This window comes from Ursus americanus, chromosome 16, assembly GCF_024610735.1.
Source record: "Ursus americanus isolate L20-20 chromosome 16, mUrsAme1.1.p, whole genome shotgun sequence".
Lineage (NCBI taxonomy): Eukaryota > Metazoa > Chordata > Mammalia > Carnivora > Ursidae > Ursus > Ursus americanus.
In genome coordinates this window covers 45,961,805-45,984,841 of record NC_142142.1, presented here as the reverse complement: position 1 = coordinate 45,984,841, position 23,037 = coordinate 45,961,805, and the positions used below count along the sequence as shown (strand labels likewise).

Below are 23,037 nucleotides of genomic sequence, written 5' to 3'. Positions count from 1 at the left end.
AGAGGCCACGGCTTACCTTCAGAGTAAGCTCTTCTTACACCTGCTTCAAGGCTGTTCCTACTACAATATGCTTCCTCATGTTGCCCTCCAAGTCCAGTTCTTTGGGAAGAGGAAGGGGTTTGAAAATTTTTTCCACGTGTGATAAGAAGTTCCAGCTATGGCCTTCTTTCCTACTCAGGGAAACAAGATGGCGCAGAGGAAGGGGCAACACAAGCAAAGATCTTCTGGACTTCAATCACATTCCATCCTAAATCTGGCCCCTCTCCCACCTGGATACTAAAGTGCTATCTCCCGAAATGTATTATTTCTCAGCTAGGCCTGACCCTGGGTCTCCTTGAGCTGATTTACTAAGCTTTGGAAAAATAAATAATAGAGTCGCCCACTTGCTTCCTTCTTTCGGAGACATGTTTGGTCTCTGGGGAGACTTTGCAGTGGACGACTTCGCTGGCCCGTTCATTTTCGGAAGAAGGCCCTTCTGTCTAGAGGCAGGATCCTAACGTGGTTTATATTCTCTTTCTATTTCAGGCCCCATGGATTTCCTTTAATCTAGAAATTAGGAAAACACTTAGGGTTGGGGTTTTTTGTTTTTTTTTTCTGTTGTTTTTTTAAATGGTTGTTTAGGGTTATTTAATTCATACCCTGTTACTCAATCTAGCATTCCTTCCCCTGGCCTAAGCCATCTGGTTTGTGTTCATTGTGAAACATGATAGTGGGATATTAAGCTTTTGAAAATTTGGGCAGGAAAAGGGGCGGGGGAGGGGGCTCTATCTTGCAAAAGTGGTAGCATTTTCTCCATCTTTCCTGACCCACAAATGGAGTTGGAAGAACTTTAGCTTTGGCTGGATGGTGATTTACTTGCGCCATTCCATTTGTCGACAAAGGCTGCAAGCTTGTGAGTCTCAGCTGCAGCTGGAACCTGAACTCGACGGGTCCCACCTACCAAAGAAACTTCAGAGGAAGATGTTTCCCGTCTGGATCCTGCATCGCAAGCTGCTCTGTAAGATCACATCCTGGCCTCTGCATCAGGAGCAAACTTTAAAGTTCACGGAAGTTTTGACTCCTACAGCTGTGGAGTTGCCTCAAGAAGTTTTCTCATCGGGTGATTTTCTTTTTTCTTTCCTTTGTTTCTTTTTTAAAAATTAATTTACTTAAGTAATCTCTAGTCCCAATGTGGGGCTTGAACCCACGACCCCGAGATCAAGAGTCGCACGCTCCTCTGAGTGAGCCAGCCAGGTGCCCCTCATCTGGTGATTTTCTAAATCTAGGGTATAAACAAGCACCACGGGGCCATGATGGAATTTTCAGAGCTTCATAGGGAAGGAAAAATAGAAATGATGCAATATGTACGGTGTAAAACGAAATAAGAGTCAAAGACTTAGAATGGCACCCCGTATCGAGTTAGCACTCAGGACAGGTTAGTTGCTGTAGACAGAGCTGTCCTTGGACGGCTGTCATTTTATCTTTTTGTTATTCTTGTTGTTGTTGAAATGCCATTTCTTTTTAGGAACAATTTTAACAGCAGGATGGTAGTTTGTATTTTTGTTTCCTATCTTTAGCCATATTTGAAAAGTGGGCCCCAATGTTGTGTCCAAATTTATTTTGGTCCCTGAAATCTAAAAGTCTGAGAAACACTGATTTAGGCATGCCTATACTTTCCAATCAAATTTTGTCTGATCTGTCAATGAATTCCTTTTCGAGTGACCTGAAGGAAACTTAACCCCCTTTCCACATCTGTCTATAAGAACAGAGACCTCTGGACAAGGAATTAGATGGGGGATCCATGAGTACCACAGCTCTGTAGAGTTCTTTCCAAGGTCGAGATTGACCAAATGGGACCCCAGTTGCTGAGACCTACACCCCATTGCTCCGAAGTATTCTCTCCCCTTCTACGACCTGCTCTTCTGGCTCATTTGCACCTGCTGGAACCACTGGAGGCAGGAGCTATGTCTCCCTTGAGAGATAGCCTCCCCAGTGACAGCGATTGATTTCCCTCTGTAGGTCAAGCCCATCAAGCCAAGCCTCACCTTTGCTTAGAATTAACAGACTATGCGGGGCGCCTGGGTGGCGCAGTCGTTAAGCGTCTGCCTTCGACTCAGGGTGTGATCCCAGCATTCTGGGATCGAGCCCCACATCAGGCTCCTCTGCTAGGAGCCTGCTTCTTCCTCTCCCACTCTCCCTGCTTGTGTTCCCTCTCTCGCTGGCTATCTCTCTCTCTGTCAAATAAACAAATAAAATATTTTTAAAAAAAAGAATTAACAGAGTATGTAAAGAAGACAGCACATGTATCCCCTTGGCTCTATTTATACCACACGAGTGAGAATCACCATTGTGGGTGTAATACTTCACGTGTGACATCTGGTGTAACATACATCCAGCTCTGAGTCCTGCCCATTGCAGAGCAGCACAGCTGTTCCCAGAAGTTTAGGGCAGGTGGATCATTCATTCATTTGTTCAGCAAGTATGGTTGCGTACCATGGGTAAGATACAGCAGGGGATACAAAGATGGATCAAACCAGGATCATGCCTTCAAAGAGCTTAGAGTGAAAGAAGACGTGTGTGAACAATTATATTTCAAAGGGTAGAAGGTGCTTGCTGGCAAAATGGAAAGTTTATGGCAGTCTAGAGCAGACAGAAATTGCTTCAACTAGAGGGAATGAGGACAATCTTAAGGTAAAGATAGTATTCGAGCCATTTCAGCCCTCTTCCATCTTTGCATTCAGAACCCTTCCCTGGAAATCCTCACTGCTGTGGGGTGTTTTGCTTCCTTTGATGCAGTGTGTATTGGGGATGGGGGTTCAGGAGGCAGGGACAAGGGTGGGGAAGATGGGAGGTAGACACTGACCCTGTGGATCCTGTCTTCTGTGTCTCCTCTTCGAGGCTCTGGTGGGTCATCTCATTCTTGCTGAACTGAGAACTCTGAAATTTGAGACCTGAGCTGGAAAACCAGTCCCACTGGGATCGATTTTACTGAATTTTTCAGCCCCAAGAACTTGATGGTTAATTTTTGCTTGAACCCAAATGGAAGATACATAGGAATCTAGAGAAGCCAAACAGGGCTGGAAATGTGGGCTCTGGATCAAAATAAATCAGAAAACTACAAGGTAGCATGGAGGCCTAAGACGCTGAAGGATCCTACCCCATCTGGACCTTCTGGGTCTACACCTTCCCCAAGGCTTGCTAGGGATTGGAGATGAGTTTTCATCTTGTCCTTGCCTCCTGAACTCCCACCCCAATACACACTGCATCAAAGGGACCAAAACACCCCAAAGTAGTGATTTCCAGGGAAGGGCTCTGAATGCAAAGACAGAGGCTTGCTCTAAGACGACTAAAATGGCTTTCACCTACTGCCCTCCCCCATGGCGATCAGACCCTCAAAAATTCATTACTAGGGCGGCCATCCTTTTGGATTTATAACATATATTTAAGATATCTTGATTATGGTGATGGTTTCATGGGCATATACATATGCCAAAATCTAACAAACTGTAGACTTTAAATATGAGCAGTTTATTGTATGTTTAGTATATTTCAATAATTGAGGCTGGGGGTTTGTAAGTACTTAGGACTGATGTCAAATGACCTCCCCAGAGGGGCGCCTAGGTGGCATAGTTGGTCGAGTGTCCGACTCTTGATTTCAGTTCAGGTCATGATCTCAGGGTCATGGGATCAAGCCCCGAGTCACGCTCTGTGCACAGTGTGGAGTCTGCTTGAGATTTTCTCTCTCCCTCTCGCTCTGTCCCTCCTCCTGCTCTCTTTCAAATAAATAAATAAATAAATAAATAAATAAATAAATAAATAAATAAAATCTTAATAAACAAAAACAAAAACAAAAAACCCCACAAACTTCCCTAGAGCAACGCCCTCAATAGCTCCAGACCCTACTCTCCTGCACAGATCAGGGTCCCCTGACGGCTCTGTTCAACACTAAGTCTGTAGGGGAGGCCAAGCGTGCCAACACAACACAGATAGTAACGATGGGAGAACAGCCAAATTCGCGTCATTTCCCACTCAGATTCCCACTGTCCTCATTCCGTGCCTTTGCCCCAGCCTTCTCTGTCATTTTCACAGCCTAGGAGACCCAGGCTCAAATCCTAGCTCGCTGTCACTTACTAATTGAGTGACATGGAACAAATTACTTCTCTGGGTTTCAGCATCTCGAATATCTATAAAATGGAGAGATCTTAGGGCTCTTATGGAGATTAATTCAGTCTACATATTGGGTGCCTGGCGCATGTCATGACTTCAGTTAATGATGGTTAGCCCTACTATTATAATAACTAGGGGGAAGAGTTCAAGGAAACTGGAGGGTTTGTTTCAGAAAGAGCAGAGCAGGAGGGGAGACATACATGACAAGACCTTCTTCAGCTATGCACGGGGCTTTGGGGTAGGAGGAAGATGTGTGGCCATAACATAGGAGAAAGGACATTGTCTCTGCAGCTTATTGGCTGTGCGTCTTGGGACCGGCCCCTTAAACCCCTCCCTCCGAGCTGCAGTTTCTGTATTTGGTTTAGGGGTTTTTTTCCGGGTTTTTTTTAAAGATTTTATTTATTTATTTATATGACAGCGAAAGAGAGAGAGCGAGCACAAGCAAGGAGAAGGGCAGGCAGAGGTAGAGGGAGAAGCGGGCTCCCCGCTGAGCAAGGAACCTGATGCAGGACTCGGTCCCAGGGTTCTGGAATTGTGACCTGAGTCAAAGGCAGATGCTTAACCAACTGAGCGACCCAGGCATCCCCGCAGTGTCTGTATTTGTAAAGTGGGGATTGATACTGCGTACTTCAGGGTGTGGTTGTGAGTAGTGCGGGAGGTGACACGTATATGAAAATGTCTAGCTCAGTGCCCATCACAGATGAATGCTTTTAAAACATCACTTTATAAAGTGAAGGGCCCTTTACTTGCAAGGCCATTGTGGCCGTTATTAATCTTCATAGCCTCGGTTGGGGGCAGTTTCCAGGAAGGCTGACTCCAGCTCAGAGGAGAAAGTCCTTCCCAGTGGGAATCACTATCTCAGAGTGGAAGCATTGGTAAGTATTGACCTTCCTGTTGTTTGCTCCAATGAAGGACAGATGCTGATTTTCCAGAAAGGGATTTCTGCTGGGTGGAAGCTGGAGCAGACAGATATAAACGTTTTCAACAGGTTTCCATTTAATCTTGTGTGTCAGGAGGGAAGGAACAGGGAAGGGTGGGGGTAGGGAGAGGGTACACAAACGAGCTGATGTTCCTTCTAAAAGCTACTATCGTGGCAAACCCTACAGCAGCCCCAGGAAACATGGTAAGTCCGAGAGAAGGGCACTTCTCTTCCCATGAGGCAGAGTGAGTGGTAGTAGGTGTGCTGGAGATCACACCTCGAGGCTGGGTGTGTTAGGAGGAGGTTTGGAGGTTCTGGGGGAAACCACTCTTGTCTCTCAAAGCAAAAACGGGCATGGCCTGTCACGGGAAGGCCAGCAGCAACCAAGCTGGCTGTGGTCAGCTGCGACAGCGGCCAGTATCATGTGCCCTCTTTGCAATCTCTAATTCAGGTGGCTGTATTCTTGCAAACCAGTCTTTGAAGATGTGTACGTGCTTCCAAATCCCTGGGGTTGGTGAGCCGCTGGACGAGCCTGGGGCTAGCAGTGGGGACCCTGGGCTTGAGTCCCAGCTCTGCTATTAACTATCCATATGATCAGAAAGCCACGTAACCTCTGCAAGCCTCAGTTTCTCTCCTTCCATCTCTCCCTTCCTTCCTGAGCAGTATTTTCCACAGACCAGCAGCGCTGGCTGGGAACTTGGAAACGGAGCCTGAGCCCACCACTACCCCCCCCATCACCACCAGATCTACTAAAGCAAAGTTGCATTTTAAAAAGATCCCCAAGTGATTCATAAGCACCTGAAAGTCTGATAAATACTGGCTTAGAGGACTTGAATAGTACTTAATGTATGGTACCAGCTTTATGGTCAAACTGCCTGGGGCCAAATCCTAACTTCATGGTTCACAAGCTCCGCAACCTTCAGCAAGAGCTCAACCTCTGTAGGGTCCCATGTTCTCCTCTGTAAAATGGGATCCTGATAGGACCTACTCGGTAGAGTGGCTATGAGGATTAAATGCAAAAATATATGCAACGATCTTTGCACATAACAGGAGCTCATAAATGACTTTTGGCTTCTATAAACTTTCTCTGCTGCTAGGCATGCCGCACAGGAAAGAGCACATGTGTTAGTTCGTCACACCTGTCCTGAGCATGTGGCTCTGTTCTTAGCATGTAGGATACAGAAGTCACTGACACAGGCAAAGCCCAGACTCTTGCAGAAATGAACAAGAGGCAAGTGCATGAACGGAGGTACGAAGAATATGTCAGACTGTGATAAATGTGAGGGAGAAAATATAACAGGGGAATGTGAAAGTGAGCAGGCAGAGCTCTGGTTAGACCAGGGAGGGTGGCTGGGGCTCAGGAAAGGCCTCGCTGAGGCGATATTGCCCTAAAACCTGGAAGGCAAGGAGCCAGCCTTGCAAAACTCAGGGGAAGGTCATGCCCGGGGGAGGGAAGAACAGAATGCAAAGACCTTGAGCCTGCAGCGAACCTTGGCATCTCGGGGACAGAGGCCTGGGCAGGGTCAGACTGTGTGGGGCCCATTCTAGTGCAAGGGAAAGCAGTAGGGGCCCAGCCAGAGCAGCGGCAGGGAGCCTGGGGGGGTCTGGGGCCGAGGGGGCCCAGGTGAGAACAACAGGAATCACTTGGGGCTGCAGCTTCCCACAAAGAAATGTCACAGAGCCCTCCACCTGCAGAGCTGGAAGTACCCAGAAATCTCCCCTCTTGCAGGGTGAAAACTGAGGCCCAGAAAGTGGGTTGCTCAAGGTCACTTCTCAACACCACCCGAGGAAGGCCCCCAAATTGGCCTGTAAACTAATGTGTGTTATTTCCAGAATCAGTAAGAACAACTATTTCACATGGGTCTCTGCCCGCATCACGTGTCCCTTCCCCCCTCCTCCTCTGCCCCAGGCTCTGCCTGTCCGCCTCCGGCCCCCTCCCCAAGGCCCCGTCCCCAAGGCCCCCAGAGGCAATGCCTTCAAGTCACTATGTGTTCACCTCACATTACACACATTCTTGCTCCACTGTTGGCTGAAGTAAGACCTCACCCCTTAATGACTACCCTTTTCCAAAACTCCACTTCCGGTCTGTACCAAGCATTTCCAGTTTGGCATTTAATTACCTTCTGCCCATCATCTTTCACCATTCTGTTCTCTCTCAGTCTGGTTCCCCTCACCAGACCTTGATGAGCGGGGTCTTGGGTCACATACGGGTCCATCTCCACCCACGGAACCAAGCACACAAGGGTTGCTCCATAATGGAAATCTGCATCTTCTCTAAAATCCACCCACAACCAATCCCTTCGAGATCCCAGGGAAAACAACACACACAGAGGAAATTGTTACACAACCAGCCAACCCAGGTCAGAGACATGTCTCCCTCTTACAAGAGAAGCGACGGTTTGCTTTCTTGGTGTCAGGGTGGGATTAATATCACAGCAGAAATCAGCTTTGTCTGAAACAGCTCTAATTGAACAGATGAACGCATTCATCTCCAGGCCTGCCTGTCACCTGTCACTCCATCCCTGGGGCTGCCCTTATTTCAGGGTCTCTACTGGGCGTGTGACTTGGAATAGAGAGAAAGATGGCAACTGTGGGTTATGCTTCTTTGAGTCAGAGCCGCTCTGCCAGCCCAGAGAGACAGATGTCTTTTCCTCCCTTGCCGGGGGGCCTGTGATTGAACGTCTGACAAGTTTGAAAGCACAAAGATTACAGAAGATAACACGCCACCACCATCACCCTGAGGACTTGAACCATGGCTTTGACTCAGGTTTACTCTGAGAAAAGCCAGGGTCTAGAGAAGCTGTTGGGAGACAGGAGGAGCGGGCACCCGCCTGCTCTCCTGGAGGACAGACTCAATCATTCTTGTTTGCAAAGCTGGGTTCAGCTCTTGCAACGAGGAGCCGGGCACCCAACGGGGAAACACAGACACGGGTTCAGAATAGCGCTTTTGCAGGCTCCTTATTGCTCCAATAACTAGGTGCCGAGAGCCTGCTGCTTGCCACACGTGGCTCCGTGAGAGGCTGTGCCCCTGTGCTTTTATTTCGTGTGTCTGAGTCCCCGGCCCCAGGAGCCTAACCTGCTGCTGTCCACGCAGCGTGCACTGTGGTTAATATGCTGCCTGCTCCCAACAGCACCACCCTCTCCCCAGTCCAAGGGAGGGCGAGTCTGGGAAACTTCGGAGCCTCGATAAGAACATCATCATTTCACAGACAGAAGAGCTTAACCATGAATCCCGTCGTGCCCATTCAGCATCAAGACACTCTCCAGCCTTTCACCCCAACTGGGTCACGTATGGGACCGCTGACTCCTTTCTTCCTCAACGTATAAGCCTGAGTCTTGTGTGTCAACGCCCATCCCCTGAGGTTATAGCCAAGCTTTTCCCAGGGCGGATAATTCAGGTGCGCATCTTCCATTTGCCCAACTCCTGTCAAAGGCGCCTTAGGTCCTGCTCTATCGCTTCTTAGATGTTTCTTATGTTCTGTGGGGATCTTGCATAGGTCCTACAGAGTCCGGTTCAGTGGGTCTGGGGTGGGGCCTGAGCTTCTGCCTCCTGTGAGAACACTGTTGCTAGTCTAAGGACCACACTCTGAGTAGCAAGATGGCTGACCAGTAGAATGGTCTTCGTGCGACCGTCACGGTTTTAGCACTGAAAATCCTGTGTTCTGTGGCTGAGAAACCCCTCAGTCCCGGGCAAATCAGGATGGTCAGTCACCGTACATCTTAAATCTCGAGCATTCCCAGAGTAGAGAGCAGCCATATCTGGCAACGATCGTTCACTAAACGCGCTCATGTTTGGTGAGCTGCGGTGGCCATGGGAACACCGAGGACGCGGTGGGGGCAGTGAAGAGTCCTGCTGAGTGCTGTGGGCTGCGGCTGCCACTCGTAAGGGAGCTCCCGGTCCTTCGGAGGAGCGGGATGGGCAATGATTTGGGGGCCAGGAGAACTGGCTTCCCGTTCTGGTTCTGCTACTAACTAGGGAGAATTTCTTAACCTCTGATCTTTTTTTTTTTTTTTTAAAGATTTTATCAAAGAGAGGGAGAGAGAGCACAAGCATGGGGAGCAGCAGGCAGAGGGAGAAGCATGCTCCCCACTGAGCGTGATTCCAGGACTCTGGGATCATGACCTGAGCTGAAGGCAGACACTTAACCAACTGAGCCACCCAGGCGTCCCCCTCTGATCCTTTTCTATAAAATAGAGGCTGACAATATCTGCCTCACGATGCTGGCATGAAGAGCTAACATATGCATAAGCCCTAAGCCCAGAAATAAAGGAAAAGAAAAGAAAAGAAAAGAAAAGAAAAGAAAAGAAAAGAAAAGAAAAGGAAAGGAAAAGAAAAGAAAAATATCTTTAAATCCCACCAATGCTTTCATCATCGTTAACTGACTCATCTTCTGCACGCCCTGCCTCAGTGATACTGTGCTTATTAATGATATGCAGGGTAAATCGGCCAAGACAGTGGAGAAAGGAAACAAGACTTTTAACTCTACGTACCCAGGAAGGAGCCATTCACCCCCAGAGGGCCTAAAAGGGGCGAGGGAATGAGCTGGTCAGCATGGCTGGGTTGGCCTTCTCCACTAATGAAGCTAAAAGTTCAGATTATGCTGGAAGGAAAAGCCACATGTTCCCCAAATTATTACAGTACATGGAAAATAAATCACCAAAGTGTAAAAGGCCTGAACAGCTCCAGGCTCCCCACCACCAGATGTAAAGCAGAGCATTTTCGGGGTGTCTCGCCACCTCCCACCTATGGACCTGCTCACCACACAGCTCTGACCATCCCCTTCCAAAGAGAGGACATAGGTCCTTTTCGGGAGCAGCTGAGTGTGGTCGGCCCCCCAGGGGGTAGGGTTTGGAGGCATGCTGGACAGGCCACTCTACCTGCAAATATTTCCACCACCTTCTGTTCCACACCTAAGATGACCCTTTCCTTGTTGGGATCTTTTTGATGATAACGAATCCTCATTAAAGACACTCTGGAAAGAGGTCACATCTTTACTTTTATCAGCTCACATTTTACATTCATTAACTTTTTCATTCCTAAGTTTGTTCGCTCATTCATCCATTTTCCAAGTATCGACTGAGTGCCAGCCACTGGGCTTGGTATCGCAGACAGTACGATAGCGTCCCCTGCTCGCCATCCCACAGCACGACGGAGAGCCCCCGACTACCATATGACGTGGCGTAGCTGCTCCAATGAGGGCAACGAGGTGCCATGGGAGTGCAGACGGGCGAGCCGCGCTCTCTGCCTGGGACAATCCGGGGAGCCTTTGCGGATGAGACGATGGTGGCGCCTGTGGTCTAGAAGGGCAGGTGGGCGCCAAGCAGAGGGAAAGGGGTGCAGAGGCAGCCGGGCAAAGGGAAACGTGCGGCCGACGGCATGGAGGTGCTGACCAGCAAGGTGTGAGGCCCGAGGGTGGCCCAGGGCACAGTGCCATTAGCTTAGGACCCGTGGACAGCAGAACCTCTCAGGAGGGCTTCTTTGCGGAGGGTGTGGGTGTGAATTTGGAGACGGGGGATGGGGAAAGGAAGGAAAGAGGTACACACCAACGATGAGCTTTACAGAGTTCACGCTTGTGTTGTCTTTTTCTCTATCTTTCTGTGTGTTTGTCCCTGTCTCTCCGTCTCTGTCTCTATGTGTGTTTCTCTCTCTGTCTTCTTTCTATCTCTCTGTGTCTCTCTCTGTCTCTCTGTTTCTCTGTCTTCATTTTGTCTCTATCTTTCTATGTTTCTGCCTCTGTGTCTCTGTTTCTGTCTCTCCTTCTGTCCTTCTCTCTGCATCAGTCTCTCTGTCTCTCTCTGTGTGTCTCTCTCTGTCTCTGTCTCTCCCTCTGTCTCATCTCTCTAAAACCGTCTCTCTCTCTGTATGCATGTCTCTCCCTCTGTGTCTCTCTGTCATTAAGTGCCAGATCTGAGAGCAGGACATATTGGGCCCAAAGAGAGAGAGAAAGAGTGAGGGGAAGGTCAGGCTAAGGTGGCAGGCATGTGAGGGGCTGTTGCTGGATTCCTCAGGGCTTGGCAAGCTGCAGGACTCCGGGAACAGGGAGTGAGAGGCAGTGGAGCAGAGAGGGTGGCTGTGGAGAGGTGGCCCCGTTTCCTCCTCTCCTCCTTTGCAGGGCGGAGAGGAAAAGGGGGGAGCCTGCCGCACTTGGCTATTGGCTGGGGCAGTCCGGGGGATGGAACTCCACCAGAGGGAAGCAGATGGAGAGCAGGCCTCGGCTGGAAACCCAGACTCTACCTGCCTGGCCCAGGGATCATTCTGAGTGGGAATTTTAGGTCTGCAGAAATCTGGGACACTCGGCTTCGCCCTGTTTAATGAAGAGGGATGTCACAGTCTCTGCTGTTCAGGTCAGTGGAAAAAACAGACATTTTGCTTCTCACCTTGAGGTTTTCCTGTCCTCCCAAATTTAAAAAGGAAATATAACTCAACACGTCTTGACTGTGGGTTTTGGGCGCACCACAGTCTAATTTTGGTCGGGACAAATGACTGCCTGAAAAGGGGAGAATGCAGGGACTTACGCCTCTCCTAAGGCCACATCCTCAAAGACCGGGTGTACCTTGGTCCCTGAGCGACCTCCTGTCTGTGCATCGCGACACAGATGCTAGCCATCTGTCTCTTCACTCCCGTCTTCCCCAGATCAGTGCTGAAGCAGGAGGCAGACAGCACATACAACAGAACACCTGACCTCTTAAGTCTCACCTTTCTGATCTGTAAAACGGGGATAATTCCTGCCTCACCGGCTGTTGTGAGGATACAAGAAATTACATGTACGGAAGTCCCTAGCACCATGCCAAGGACATAGCAGATGTTCAATAAAACATGACTTGACACGGAAAGCAGAAATGAGGCATGCCGTGTTGGCCCGGCCGGGGCAGCCGGAGTTGGCCCAGGCATCCGGGAGCGTGCAGCGGGGAGGGCAGAGCCTGGGAGGAGGGTCCACGCCAACACACCGGCCCGGCAGCCTGCAGACACTCTGCCCAGCGGGGTAAGGAAGGGCACCTCTCGCCCAGGGCTCAGTGACACAAAACATTACTCTCCCAGAGCAGTTGCGGGCAGTCAGTTGGGGCCCAGATGGAGTGTGTGCACCTCTTGGGGTCCCAGAGCTGGGCGACATTTCCCGAAGGACCTCCAGGAACTTGTCTGCGGGGCACAGGAGCAGCCGTGGCTGAATCTCTAAAGGCTGGCCTGGCTGACCTGGCGTCCGCTGACTTCAGGCTGAATGTGCCCATGTCGTCCCCATCCCCGTGCACTGACCCTCTCCCAGCAAGGATGCTCACGGCCAAAACCACAGCCATTTGTTTATTTTGTACCAATCAAGGCACCGAGACTCCTTACATGCGTTACCTCATTTAACTGCCATGACAAACGTATGACGTTGTTATTAGAGGCAGGGACTAGGGAGAAAAGTAAGGCCGGAAAGTGAAGGTCACACAATCCCGAAGTGGGGGTCTGAGGACCCCGGGGCCCAGCTGCACTGCTGGTCCACATGGAAGTCTCCTCTGCTTCCGCCGCTCTTCCCTTGAAGAGTGATTAGAAATAATAGGAACTGTCACTGGAAGTAATGAGAAGTGACAGAGGCTGGGTTAGAGGCTCATGGCTCCAAGTCTGAACCACCCCGACAAACTGAAGCCTAAATTTAAACAACGGAGTCACAAAGCAATTTCCCCCTCTGAGAGTTGATTTCCCCGCCCTCCCACCAAGAAAAGGAAGACTACGGCAGGGGCTGAGTCTCTGCTCAATACAATGCATTTCTTTTGGAACAGGAAAGTCCCTCTCGGCTTGATCCCATTGGCTTTCCATGTGGACAAATACCAATTACAGCCCTGGGTGAGCAGACCGCCATTCTTCATTAAGAGATCCCAAGTCATCGATATATTTCTTTCTCTTTTTCTTTTCTTAACATCCCCTGAGGGATGCAGAAAGTGGAGGAAGCTATGTCGCTGGCAGGTTGTGATGAAGAATGAGACCATAATTTTCAAAAGGCAAGGACATCGGGAGGTTCCATCCCTCCAGGAAGCACCTGGCTGAATGCCAAGGACACACACCACTTAAATATCCTTTCTGATGATGATGGGGGCGACCCATCAACCCACTAGCTGTTTACTTAGCACCAGCCTCCTGACTTGCAAGTGTGGTGAGGGGCAGAGGAACATCAGGCCCAGTCCCCGAAGACCTACAGAGAAGAAATACCCTATTTCCACAAGACGGCTCGTCATTAAGCTCCTTCTTCCTTGGGACTCCTAGAAAATCTTGGTACTTTCCTCGATGCTAGCTAGCACTTCCATCAATCTGTAATTCCCTGTTCAGGCATATGTCGCCCCCACTGGGCTGAGTGCTTAGATGGTAGAAACAGTGCCTTTCGTATTAACGGAGTCTCGGAGCCTAGGACCGGGCCTGAGCCACACAAGGCATCTCCCTTCCACGACTGTTTCGTGAGTCTGTGGATGAGGTAGAAATTGTGTACACGTGTAAGGGAGGCCGACGAGCAGCTGCCGTCCACGAAGCCGTGTGAGCTCAGAGACGCTGCTCTGTAAACACCAAGAGGCCAGTGGCTTAGCTTAGCTTTTCTATTTCTACGCCTTCCTCCGGCTCCTCTCTTTTCTCTTCCCCTGTCGCCTTTCCGACCAGAACTCTCCAGATCTCCCTTACTGCCGCCTCACTTCAGAAAAACCCATATTCCGCACTGAGTGGGGAACCATTCTAAAGATGGCTGTTGCCCCTTTTCTCTTCCCCTGCTTTCTACTGAAACGAAGCAGCCTTCGAGCTTATCACCCCCAGGCTCTGGCTGCTGCTAGCTAGACACACAGCAATCCAGCCGACTGTCACCAACAACATAAAGGTTGTTTGACTTCAGCATTCCTTCCCACTTCGGTCTATATGGTGCCAAAGGAAATAAACTTTTATTTTTCCAGAATCCAGACACTTAGGAAGTTCAGATAACCAGATTTTTTTTTCTACAGTCTGCATTCTTTTGGGGCAGGGAGGTGGGGAGCAAAGACGTGAAAATTGCTGGAAACAGGAATTTACCTAGAAAAGCGACATATAGGGCAAGTCATACCCAATCATACACCTTCACCCCCCCCCCCAGTCTCAGGACTGTGTGCTAATAAGGATAGCTCGTGAATCCGACCCCACAGCAGGACAAGGCCTCTACAATAACCTTGAGTACTACAAGAAGAGCTAGTAATCCCTGTAAGATATAGGCAGGAATTCTAAGTCATAAACAATAGTCATTAACCCAAACCAACCCGATTAATCATTTGAATGGGGTAGGGGAAGGGGGTAGGTGATAAATGTTCTCCCTGAGTTTTCCACCGTGGGATTTATCATTTGGCATCCTATAAACAAAGTCTCTCTCTGCTTCTTGGTAACACAGAAGCCTTGATTTCAGAACTATGTCCCTCCTGGGAAATGAAAACCAAATGGTCTTTGGGATCTTAAGTGCTGGGATGGTGTCCTGGCTCAGCTGTTTACTAACAGGGTAACCTTGAGAAACTTACTTGATTTCTCTAAGCCTCAGTTTAGTTATCCGAAAAATGGCACCATAATGACATTTACCCTCAAAGGGTGATTTAAGGATGAGGTAAAGTATGTTAATATGCTTTGCAAATTGCTAAACCCCTGCAAATGTTAGACATGAATTCTATTGTCGGAATAATCCTACCCATATAATCCTCTCTCAGGTATGACAAATAACCTAATAATACACAATTCATATTTTAAAACCTAACCGCAACTTCAAAACCATGCGAGGAACTCATTAAACCGTACACTTAATAGGTGTACTTTATTATATGTGAATTATGTCTTAATTTTAAAAATTGAGGGAAATGCTTAATGCTTGCAAATCACACGTTAGGCCCTCTACACAGAAGTCTACCCAAGTGTCCATGCCTGGGCCTGCTATGTGGGTAGCTCTGCTTAGGATGAGGTCCTGCAGGTGAATATTTCAGTTACTAAACTTCGGGGGCATAGGTCTCTAATCATCCACCCTGACCTTCAGTGACGCTCCCTGGCTAGCAGGGCTACAGACAGTACCTTTCCACTAGTGCTCTCTTCACATGAGGTAGCTGGCCCTTCTAGATTTATAATCATATACAACCAATCGTCATGAGTGGACGGTGCCTGAAAATAATCAGATAATCCTGGCAACACCCATGAGTTCCTAAACACAGCCACATCTAGACCAACCAGCAAATTCTCAGAATTAAAAAAAAAAAATCAGAAAATGTTAGTGGTATAAGGAAACAAAGAGATAACCTTAGTCTAATTATCTCATTTTACAGAGAAAGAAATTAAGGCTCAGGATAACCGAGCAAAGTTATGAAGGAGCTAGAGCTATTGGTTTAACCATTCTATTCCTTGCAGACACACACAGACCTTTGGGACTTTGGGCATAATCCCCCTTTTCCTGAATACACCAGACATTCTACAAGGCACTGTAGAAGTTTCCAGGATTTCCACTTAGGATGGCTAAATTGAAATGTTACGACATCTGCCCTATTTTTCAGACAATTTCTCAACATAAAAACCAATGCCAATTACTCAGCATTTAGCTCGTGTAGCTGAAGCATCTCAAGAGCCATTGTGATCTTAGAGCTCAACGACATGAACCGAAAAGGAAGGAGAGACATTTTCTATCTCAAGAATGTGCGAAAGGACAGATTATGGAATTAGGGTTCTAGTCACGGCCCTTCTACGAAGCTAGCTGTTTAACTTCAGCCAAATCCCTCTGAACTTTGGTTCCTTCTTCATCATAAAAAAAGGGGTAGGAAAAAAAACGGGGGGGTAGGTTTAGATCAAGGATTTACTTGGGTAGGAGGGGCAACAGGAGGTCATTGAATCCCTAGAAGTTCTAGACAACATATATGTGTGTTTTTCTAAGAAGTGGTTTCATGCTTTTCATCAGATTCTCAGTGGGGTCTGTGAGTCCAAATTTTATAACCTTCGATTTTTGGATAGTCTTTTAGCTTTCCCCCAGTTCTGATAGTCGTTGACTCCACCTTTTAAGAATGTCTGTCTAGTTCATTACCATTAGGTACATTCATGAAATACACTCATCTATACACCGCCCAGCTGAGTACGAGACAAAAAGAGGATGAGACAAGGCATGAGCCTACTGGGAATGTATCGTTATTATGACCATCATCATTAATGTGGGAAGATGAAGGTAGAGCATGGAATCCTACTGAGACCTGTCACTGAACTACGGACCAATGGACTATGCAGTCAAGCCTTCCTCAAACTCATTTTCTGGGAAACAAATCTCCTTCCCCACCCTGGCAGAAATTCCAGTGAAGAAGTCTATTGTGAATCTGGTAATAATGAACTTGCCATAACAAAATAAGTTAAGGTAACAAATATATATTATCTGGTCCCTGTCCATGTAATGTTCTGTGCATAAAATTTTTTTAAGTGGTACTCATCCTGTTTGCATTAATGGACAAGAAAGCCCCAAAGAAACTTGAGTTAAAACTGGGCTCCTCAAGGGGCCCCTGGGTGGTGCAGTCAGTTAAGCATCAAATTCTTGGTTTTGGCTCAAATTAAAATCTCAGGGTCATGAGATCCAGCCCCGTGTGGGGCTCCACGCTCAGCATGGAGTCTGCTTGCGAGTCTCTCTCCCTCCCGTTTGTGCGTGCTACTCACTCTCTCTCTCTCTCAAATCAATCAATCAAACACACACACACACACACACACACACACACACACACACAACTGGCTTCCTCACAATTCTGTCATTCCACAGAGTAATAATCCTCCCCAACTTTCACCTCTCTTGAACTTAAGTGTTCCAAATGTTTTAAAAATCCGATTATCTTAACAAATAGCCCACAGCTTTCGGTCTACACAAGGCACAGAAGGTGGTATACAGTTGAATGAGTCAGGACCCTGTCTGCATGGAGCCTGGGTTCTCACTAGGGCATGAGACAAGCATTTGGATCACCATCACGCGAAGCCACATAACAGAAAGGCTACTGTGATTCAAAAGATGGAAAGTATACCCTGGGTGGGAGGAATCATGGATGGGCATATGAAGAGAGTGGAATTTGGGGTGAGGTCTGGAGGGTGAACACGATTTTGACCTGCAGGGGCGGAGTGTAAGAGGGCATCTTTGGTGGAGGGATTATCATAAACAAAAGCATAGAATCAGAAAGAAGCAATGGGGCATGTTTAAGGCACAGGAAAGAATCCCGATTCCCTGCTGAGTCGCCTGGGGTGGGAGGAGAGGAGTTGTGATGGACACTGTGTGACATCTTTAACGTGAGAATGAAGTGTTTGTACTCAGTGTTATAAGCAATGGAGATTTCCAAAGGTTTTTGAAGGCAGGGACTAAGGTCAAAGAATCATAGAAATTTTGAATTAAAGGTCTCCTCACCTCTGTTTTAGGGACAAGAGTCAGAACAAGAACCCAGAAAGTTTACCGGATTCCTAAGTCCAAATTCCTTGCATTATACCAGCTGCCTCACAAGGTCACTCTGGTAGCAGTGTGTAGGGTGGAGAAGAGAATTCAGGCAGGAAACCAATATGGCAGCCATTATGGGAGTCTAAGTGAGAATTTAAGGTGGAATAATGAGGACCTGAGCATGAGGGGTGGCGGGTGGTCAGAGGAGAGGGACTGGGGCTGGGGGAGCCCATGAAGTATCCCTTTTCTTTCCTCCATGGAACTCAGAGCATTACTTGTTCATTCACATTAGAGAGGTGTGGCATTTGATTTCACTCACTGGCAGGTCCAGAAAGCATGAAGTCAACTGGCCTACCCTCGCTCAGATTATGAACTCTTAGCCCTCCCAACTCCCCTTTAATACTGCGCATTCTCTAGAAAAAAAGAGGCCAGAAATCATGTCAGCAGTGATCATAAGCAGCCCTGGAACTACTCCTTTAAGGAATAGAAGTAGACGATTTTAGGATTCAGACAACTCTGAGGATTTTCTTTCTGGCTTTGCTAGAGTGCCAGGCATTCCATGGCTCAAAACCACTTAGCAAATAAGCTTCATCCAGCCCACGGGAGTGCTTCCCTAGGGGCTTCTGACCCGTGAAGGAATGTCAGGCCTCGAGGGGTCCCTTAGAGTGTTTTTCCCCTCAGTGGCTGGTCTCTGGACCACCAGCATCACTCAGGTCTCCTGTCTTGTCCCTCTTCCAGACCCCTCAGCTCATCAACTCTGTGACTTTGTACTTGAACTGGGATGTCAGGAGTCTGAGTACGTCTGACAAAGAACACAGACGTGGCAAAAGCTGAACAGTAGGTGTGAACGACAAACATCGAGTTGTGCAGAATGCTAAGTCTGTAGTCTACTTTTTCTCTTCCACACGGCCTTTCGTTTGCACTAATTTTATAAGGACAGAACCAACAAAGGAATCATGAGAGGGAGCTTCTAGGGTAACGAGACTATTGGCCCAACAGATTGTTTTCTTACCAGAGGAATGGTCATACACAACCGGCACTCAGTGAAAAGGGGACCGCGAATCAACATCTTTTGATGCTTGTTTTGTCAGCTTGTCTTTCTCATGAACTAAGAGGCTATTATCGAGTCCAGCCCGTGGATTTCAACTGACCGCGCGGGACAAAAGTCACTTTTCACTTTCCACTGTCAACTGTGCCCCAATGGTCCTGGTATAGAGCCGGGGTTCAACCACGCTTAGCTGAGTTTCCGATCCCTTCCCCAGACCCCTCCTTGAGGGCAGATTCACCCTGACATCTCACCCTCCAGGAAGAGGGCTAAACTGGATTTCACTCCAAAGAGCATCTGGAAGTCCTTCTGTAGTGACAGAAAGCTGCATACCGGGCGGTTTAGCAAGCAATCTCTCGAGGCAAACAACCTACATTCAAATCCCATCTCTCATAATCATGAGCTTGTGGCCTTGAGCAAGTTATCTGACCTCTTTACACCTTGATTTCTTCAGCTGTGAAGCGGGGAAAATAACCGTGCGTAGCCCATAGGATTGGCGTGAAGGGTAAATGAGTTAACGAGACAGTTCATATCAAGTGCTCAGCATAGGTACTGAAAGAATTCCAGCTGATTTTAATAAAGGGGCTCTGAAGTTTGAGTCTAGTGAACATCTGGTGATCCACAGCTTAGGGGCAGAGGCCGGTAAAGGTGACAAAAGTGGCATCCAGCTATGCCAGCTATGCACAGGAGCAGGACTGCAATACGTGGCCGGTATCGGAAGGAGCTGAGAAGGTACTGGCCCCACCTGCCCTACTTGAGCCAACAGTTTAGGCTAATCCACCCTTTTTATTCCTCCACCTGGGTGATGACCGACCTGACGCTGGCCTAGAAAGGCATGCTTGGGGCCTAGTCAGGTTGTAAGTTTAAAAACAAAAGAGAGAGAGCTCCAGAAATCCACGTCAGGGTGCTTTTTCAGTGCTTCCTCACTTTGGTGTGGAGGGGTTTTCTAGACATCAGGCCCTGTCACACCCCTGGTGTTTCAGGCTGTCAGAGCTACAAGGGATCTCGGAACCATCTAATTTGCTTGCTTTGGAGCTAAGCAAATGGAAGGCTTGGGGAGTGAGTTGTCCAGGATCACCCAGCTGGTCAGCTCAAAACCAGGGCTCGTTCTCAGGAGGTCTGGTGTCCTGGGCCATGTTCACTCGACTACACCCAACTGGCTTTGGTCTTCTGAACCCTGGCTAACTTTACATCCTGTCCCCAGGGAGCCCCCCACGCTGGTGCCTCTCATGGCTTTTCTCAGGCTCTCCTGCCTGCCTCCACCGCCCCTGGCGCGCCTCAGACACCCCTGGGCTTCCTGCCGGTTCTTGTCCACGCACATCCTCGATGCTATTGTCCTGCCCTGTCCTGCAAACCTGCCTGCTTCCAGCCCAAGTGAGAATGTGCCCCAGGGCCCCTGAGCTTTCAGGAGTCCCGCGTGGGTGACACCCACGTGGGCACCCCGAAAGCTCTTCCCTTTGCCCCAGAACCTGTTTCTCTCTGTCCTTCTCTTCCACTCCATTTTTTTGTCTTCCTGACACTCCGCCGCTCCACCTCCCTCAGTCTTGCGCTTCTGCTTATATTCCCGTTCCCCTCTTTCCTCTCGAGCTCCCAACCCCTCCGGCTTCTCCCTCTTCTTGCCCTGCCTGGGTCATTTCCCCGGGTCCCGGTCCTGCCTGCGCTCTGGCCTTTCCCGTCCCCACCTTTCGGTCTCCTCCGTCTCTTCCTCCCTTCCCTCGCGCCTCCCCTCCAACACATCTGTTTCTAATCTGAGCCCTCGAGGCGTCTGTTTGAAACAAAAAAGCTCCCCCCACCCTCAGGAACCTGGCACAGAAATTCCTGAAGAAACCTTCCTCCCTCCCCCAATTCTCCCATTTCCCCCAGATACTCCCGAAACTAAACACCAGCCCCCCCACCCCGCCAACCCCTCCACCCCAGACGGTTCACGGCCCAAGTCCACCAGGAAACACCCCCAGCCCCCAGGCTGCTCCCGGGCCCAGATGTGTGCGGCGTTGTCGATGGCCGCCTGGGCGGGCCTCGGCTGCCAGATGTGCGCCTCCGGAGCGCCGAGCAGGCACCGAGCCGCCCGCTCTCCCCGGGGAAGGGCGTTCGGAGCCCGGGGCCGCCCGGCGGGTCTCCCGCGCTCGCGAGCACTCACCTAGCCAGAGGAGGAGGAGGGGGCGGCTCATCCCGATGCCCGGGCGCGGGCACCTCCCCGCTCAGCCGCTGCTGGGCTCCGGGGCGGCGGGGCGCAGCCGACGGACCTCGGACAAGCTGGGCGCGGCGCCTCGGGGTGCGCGCGGGGCGGCTGCGGCCATGTGCCGGCGCGGGAACCCGCCCAGCGCCCAGTCCCCGCGCCCCCCGCCCCCCGGCGCAGAGGGGGCTTCCAGCGCTCGCCCGGCAGCTCGCGCCCAGACGGGAGCGGGGACCAGGGTCGGGGAGGGAAGGGCCAGGCGGAAAGACGCTACCGCTTCGCGGAACACTTTTCCCTGTTTGGAAAGAAAAAGAAGTGAAGAAAGAGAGAAGGGGTAAAAAAAAAAAAAAGAGTGAGCTGGAACCACATGGTCGCCTCCCACCGGCAGCCCCTCCCTCGCCCCCCCCCCGCGCCCCCGCCCGCGCCCGCCCTCGCAGCGCTGGGCCCGCCGCCTGGCCCGCGGGCCGGGAGGGCAGGGGGCCGGGCCGCACCGGCTGGAGCGGAGGAGCGCGGACACGGCGGCCACGAGCCGAGGGCCGAGGCCTTGCCGGGCTTCTCCGTCTCGGTTCCCACTTGGTCCCTCTCTCCACTTCTCTCCCGCATCTCGTTTTCTCGCCCGCCCCGCTCACCCTCTCTGCTTCCACTTCTCTCACGGATCTGCCCTCCCTCCCGCCCTCACCTCCCCTCTCTCTCCATTTCTCTCCCATTTACATTCTTCTGGCTTCTCCTCTCTCACCTCCTCCCTCCTCTCCCTTCTTCCCTCAATCCTTCTCTCCTCTCCTCTCTGCGCTCCCTGTCTGGTTTTGTCATAGGAAACCACAGGCTGACCAGAAGGACGATTCGGCGTGGAGGGGACCGCTAAGACCTAGCAGCCGTCCGCTTGTTGCTCTCCTGGCTTTCCTGCCCGTTCTGGCATCCCAGCCACCGTTTGCCTGGCCTTCCCTTGGCCTTTCGCGCTGGCTCTTTCTCCTTCTGCTGTCACTAGTCACAGCAGCCCATCCTCAGATCCAGATCCGGGCAGAGCTAAGCTAGCCTTCACCCCCGGGGAGTGGGGACCCCGGAACTGTGTGGAACCGGTCCCCTAGGAAGCACTGGAGCAAACGGCACTGCATGTGGCGCTGGCCAAAATATGCATCACTCCCTTCCAGAAGGAAAAGGCAGAAGGCATGGAATTCCCTCTGCGCGGGGGAGGGCTGCGCTCTGGGGCTCCAGGGACCTGGCCTCTAGGCCCTCCAGGGACCTAGGGCGGGGGTGGGGGGGGGCGTCCGAGCCCTCCCCGGTGGGGCTCTGAGGTCTGTCCTCGAGGACCCTGAAGCGGGAGTGAGCAGGGACTAGAGAAGCAAAGGACGGTAAAGCCACGCTCAGGTCTCCACTGCCTGGGGCTCATGCAATGCACGCCTGTCCTGGGCTCTCAGAAATTCTGGACCTGCACTCTCTGGTTTGCAGACTCTGGATGTCCCTGGTGCTGTGGCTTTTCCTTTAGCCGCACTGAAGCATGAGGAATGGCTCACCTTTAGCCTCGCCCATGTCTGTCATTGGGAGCTGGGGCCAGCGCTCTGAGAAGTGGTGATGCTGTAGGAGGGATGAACCTTACAGGCCTGGCTGGCTACCAGATCACACATTGGCCCCATTTTTTCCAGTCCTCTTTCTAGGGGGTCTTAGATCCCAGGAGCTGTATAGTCCTCTCTAGTCTTTCTGGTTTTAATGAAAACCAACCTGTTTCATAGATGAGGAAAACAGAGGTATGGGACTCTCACAAGGTCACTCAGAAAGGATGGCAAAAGCAGGGGCTGTTTGTAGGGGCTTTGGGATCAGCTGTAAGTTGCTTTAGAATTCCAACATTTATTCATTCCATCCCCCCTTCTTCAGTAACTACTTTTTATGCATCTACTCTGAGCCAGCTGCTTTTTTTAGGTGGTGAGGACACAAAGTGAATAGAGCTTGGTTATTGCCATTTTTTTGATATTTGGAATGAATATGTCAGGGCAACAACTACAGATTAGGAATTATATTAATTATTTAACATTTATCTTTGCATTTAATTCTTATAACAATGCTAAGGGATAGGCATTTTTAGTTCCATTTTAAAGAGGAGGAAACCATAACCTAAAGAGATTAATATCTTGCTGCAGGTCACAAAATAGTAAAACCCCCCTCTTCAGGGCGCCTGGGTGGCTCAGTATGTTAAGCATCTGCCCTCGGCTCAAGTCATGATCCCAGGGTCCCGGGATGGAGCCCCTGGTCTGGCTCCCTGCTCAGCAGGGAGTCTGCTTCTCCCACTCCCTTGCCCAGCTAGTGCTTTCTCTCCCGTTCCCCCCCTCTCAAATAAATAAATTAATTAATTTAATTAAAT

General features: G+C 50.0%; 1 protein-coding gene across 1 annotated transcript in view; it reads right to left on the bottom strand.

The window, feature by feature from the left end:
- CLMP (CXADR like cell adhesion molecule) overlaps positions 1–20,809 on the bottom strand; it is a 93,501-nt gene extending 72,692 nt beyond the window's left edge. The window contains 1 exon segment of the mRNA XM_045798009.2: positions 20,649–20,809. Within this exon segment, the coding sequence (XP_045653965.2) occupies positions 20,649–20,679 (31 nt within the window). The 5' untranslated portion in view covers positions 20,680–20,809.
- Positions 20,810–23,037: the final 2,228 nt, after the last annotated feature.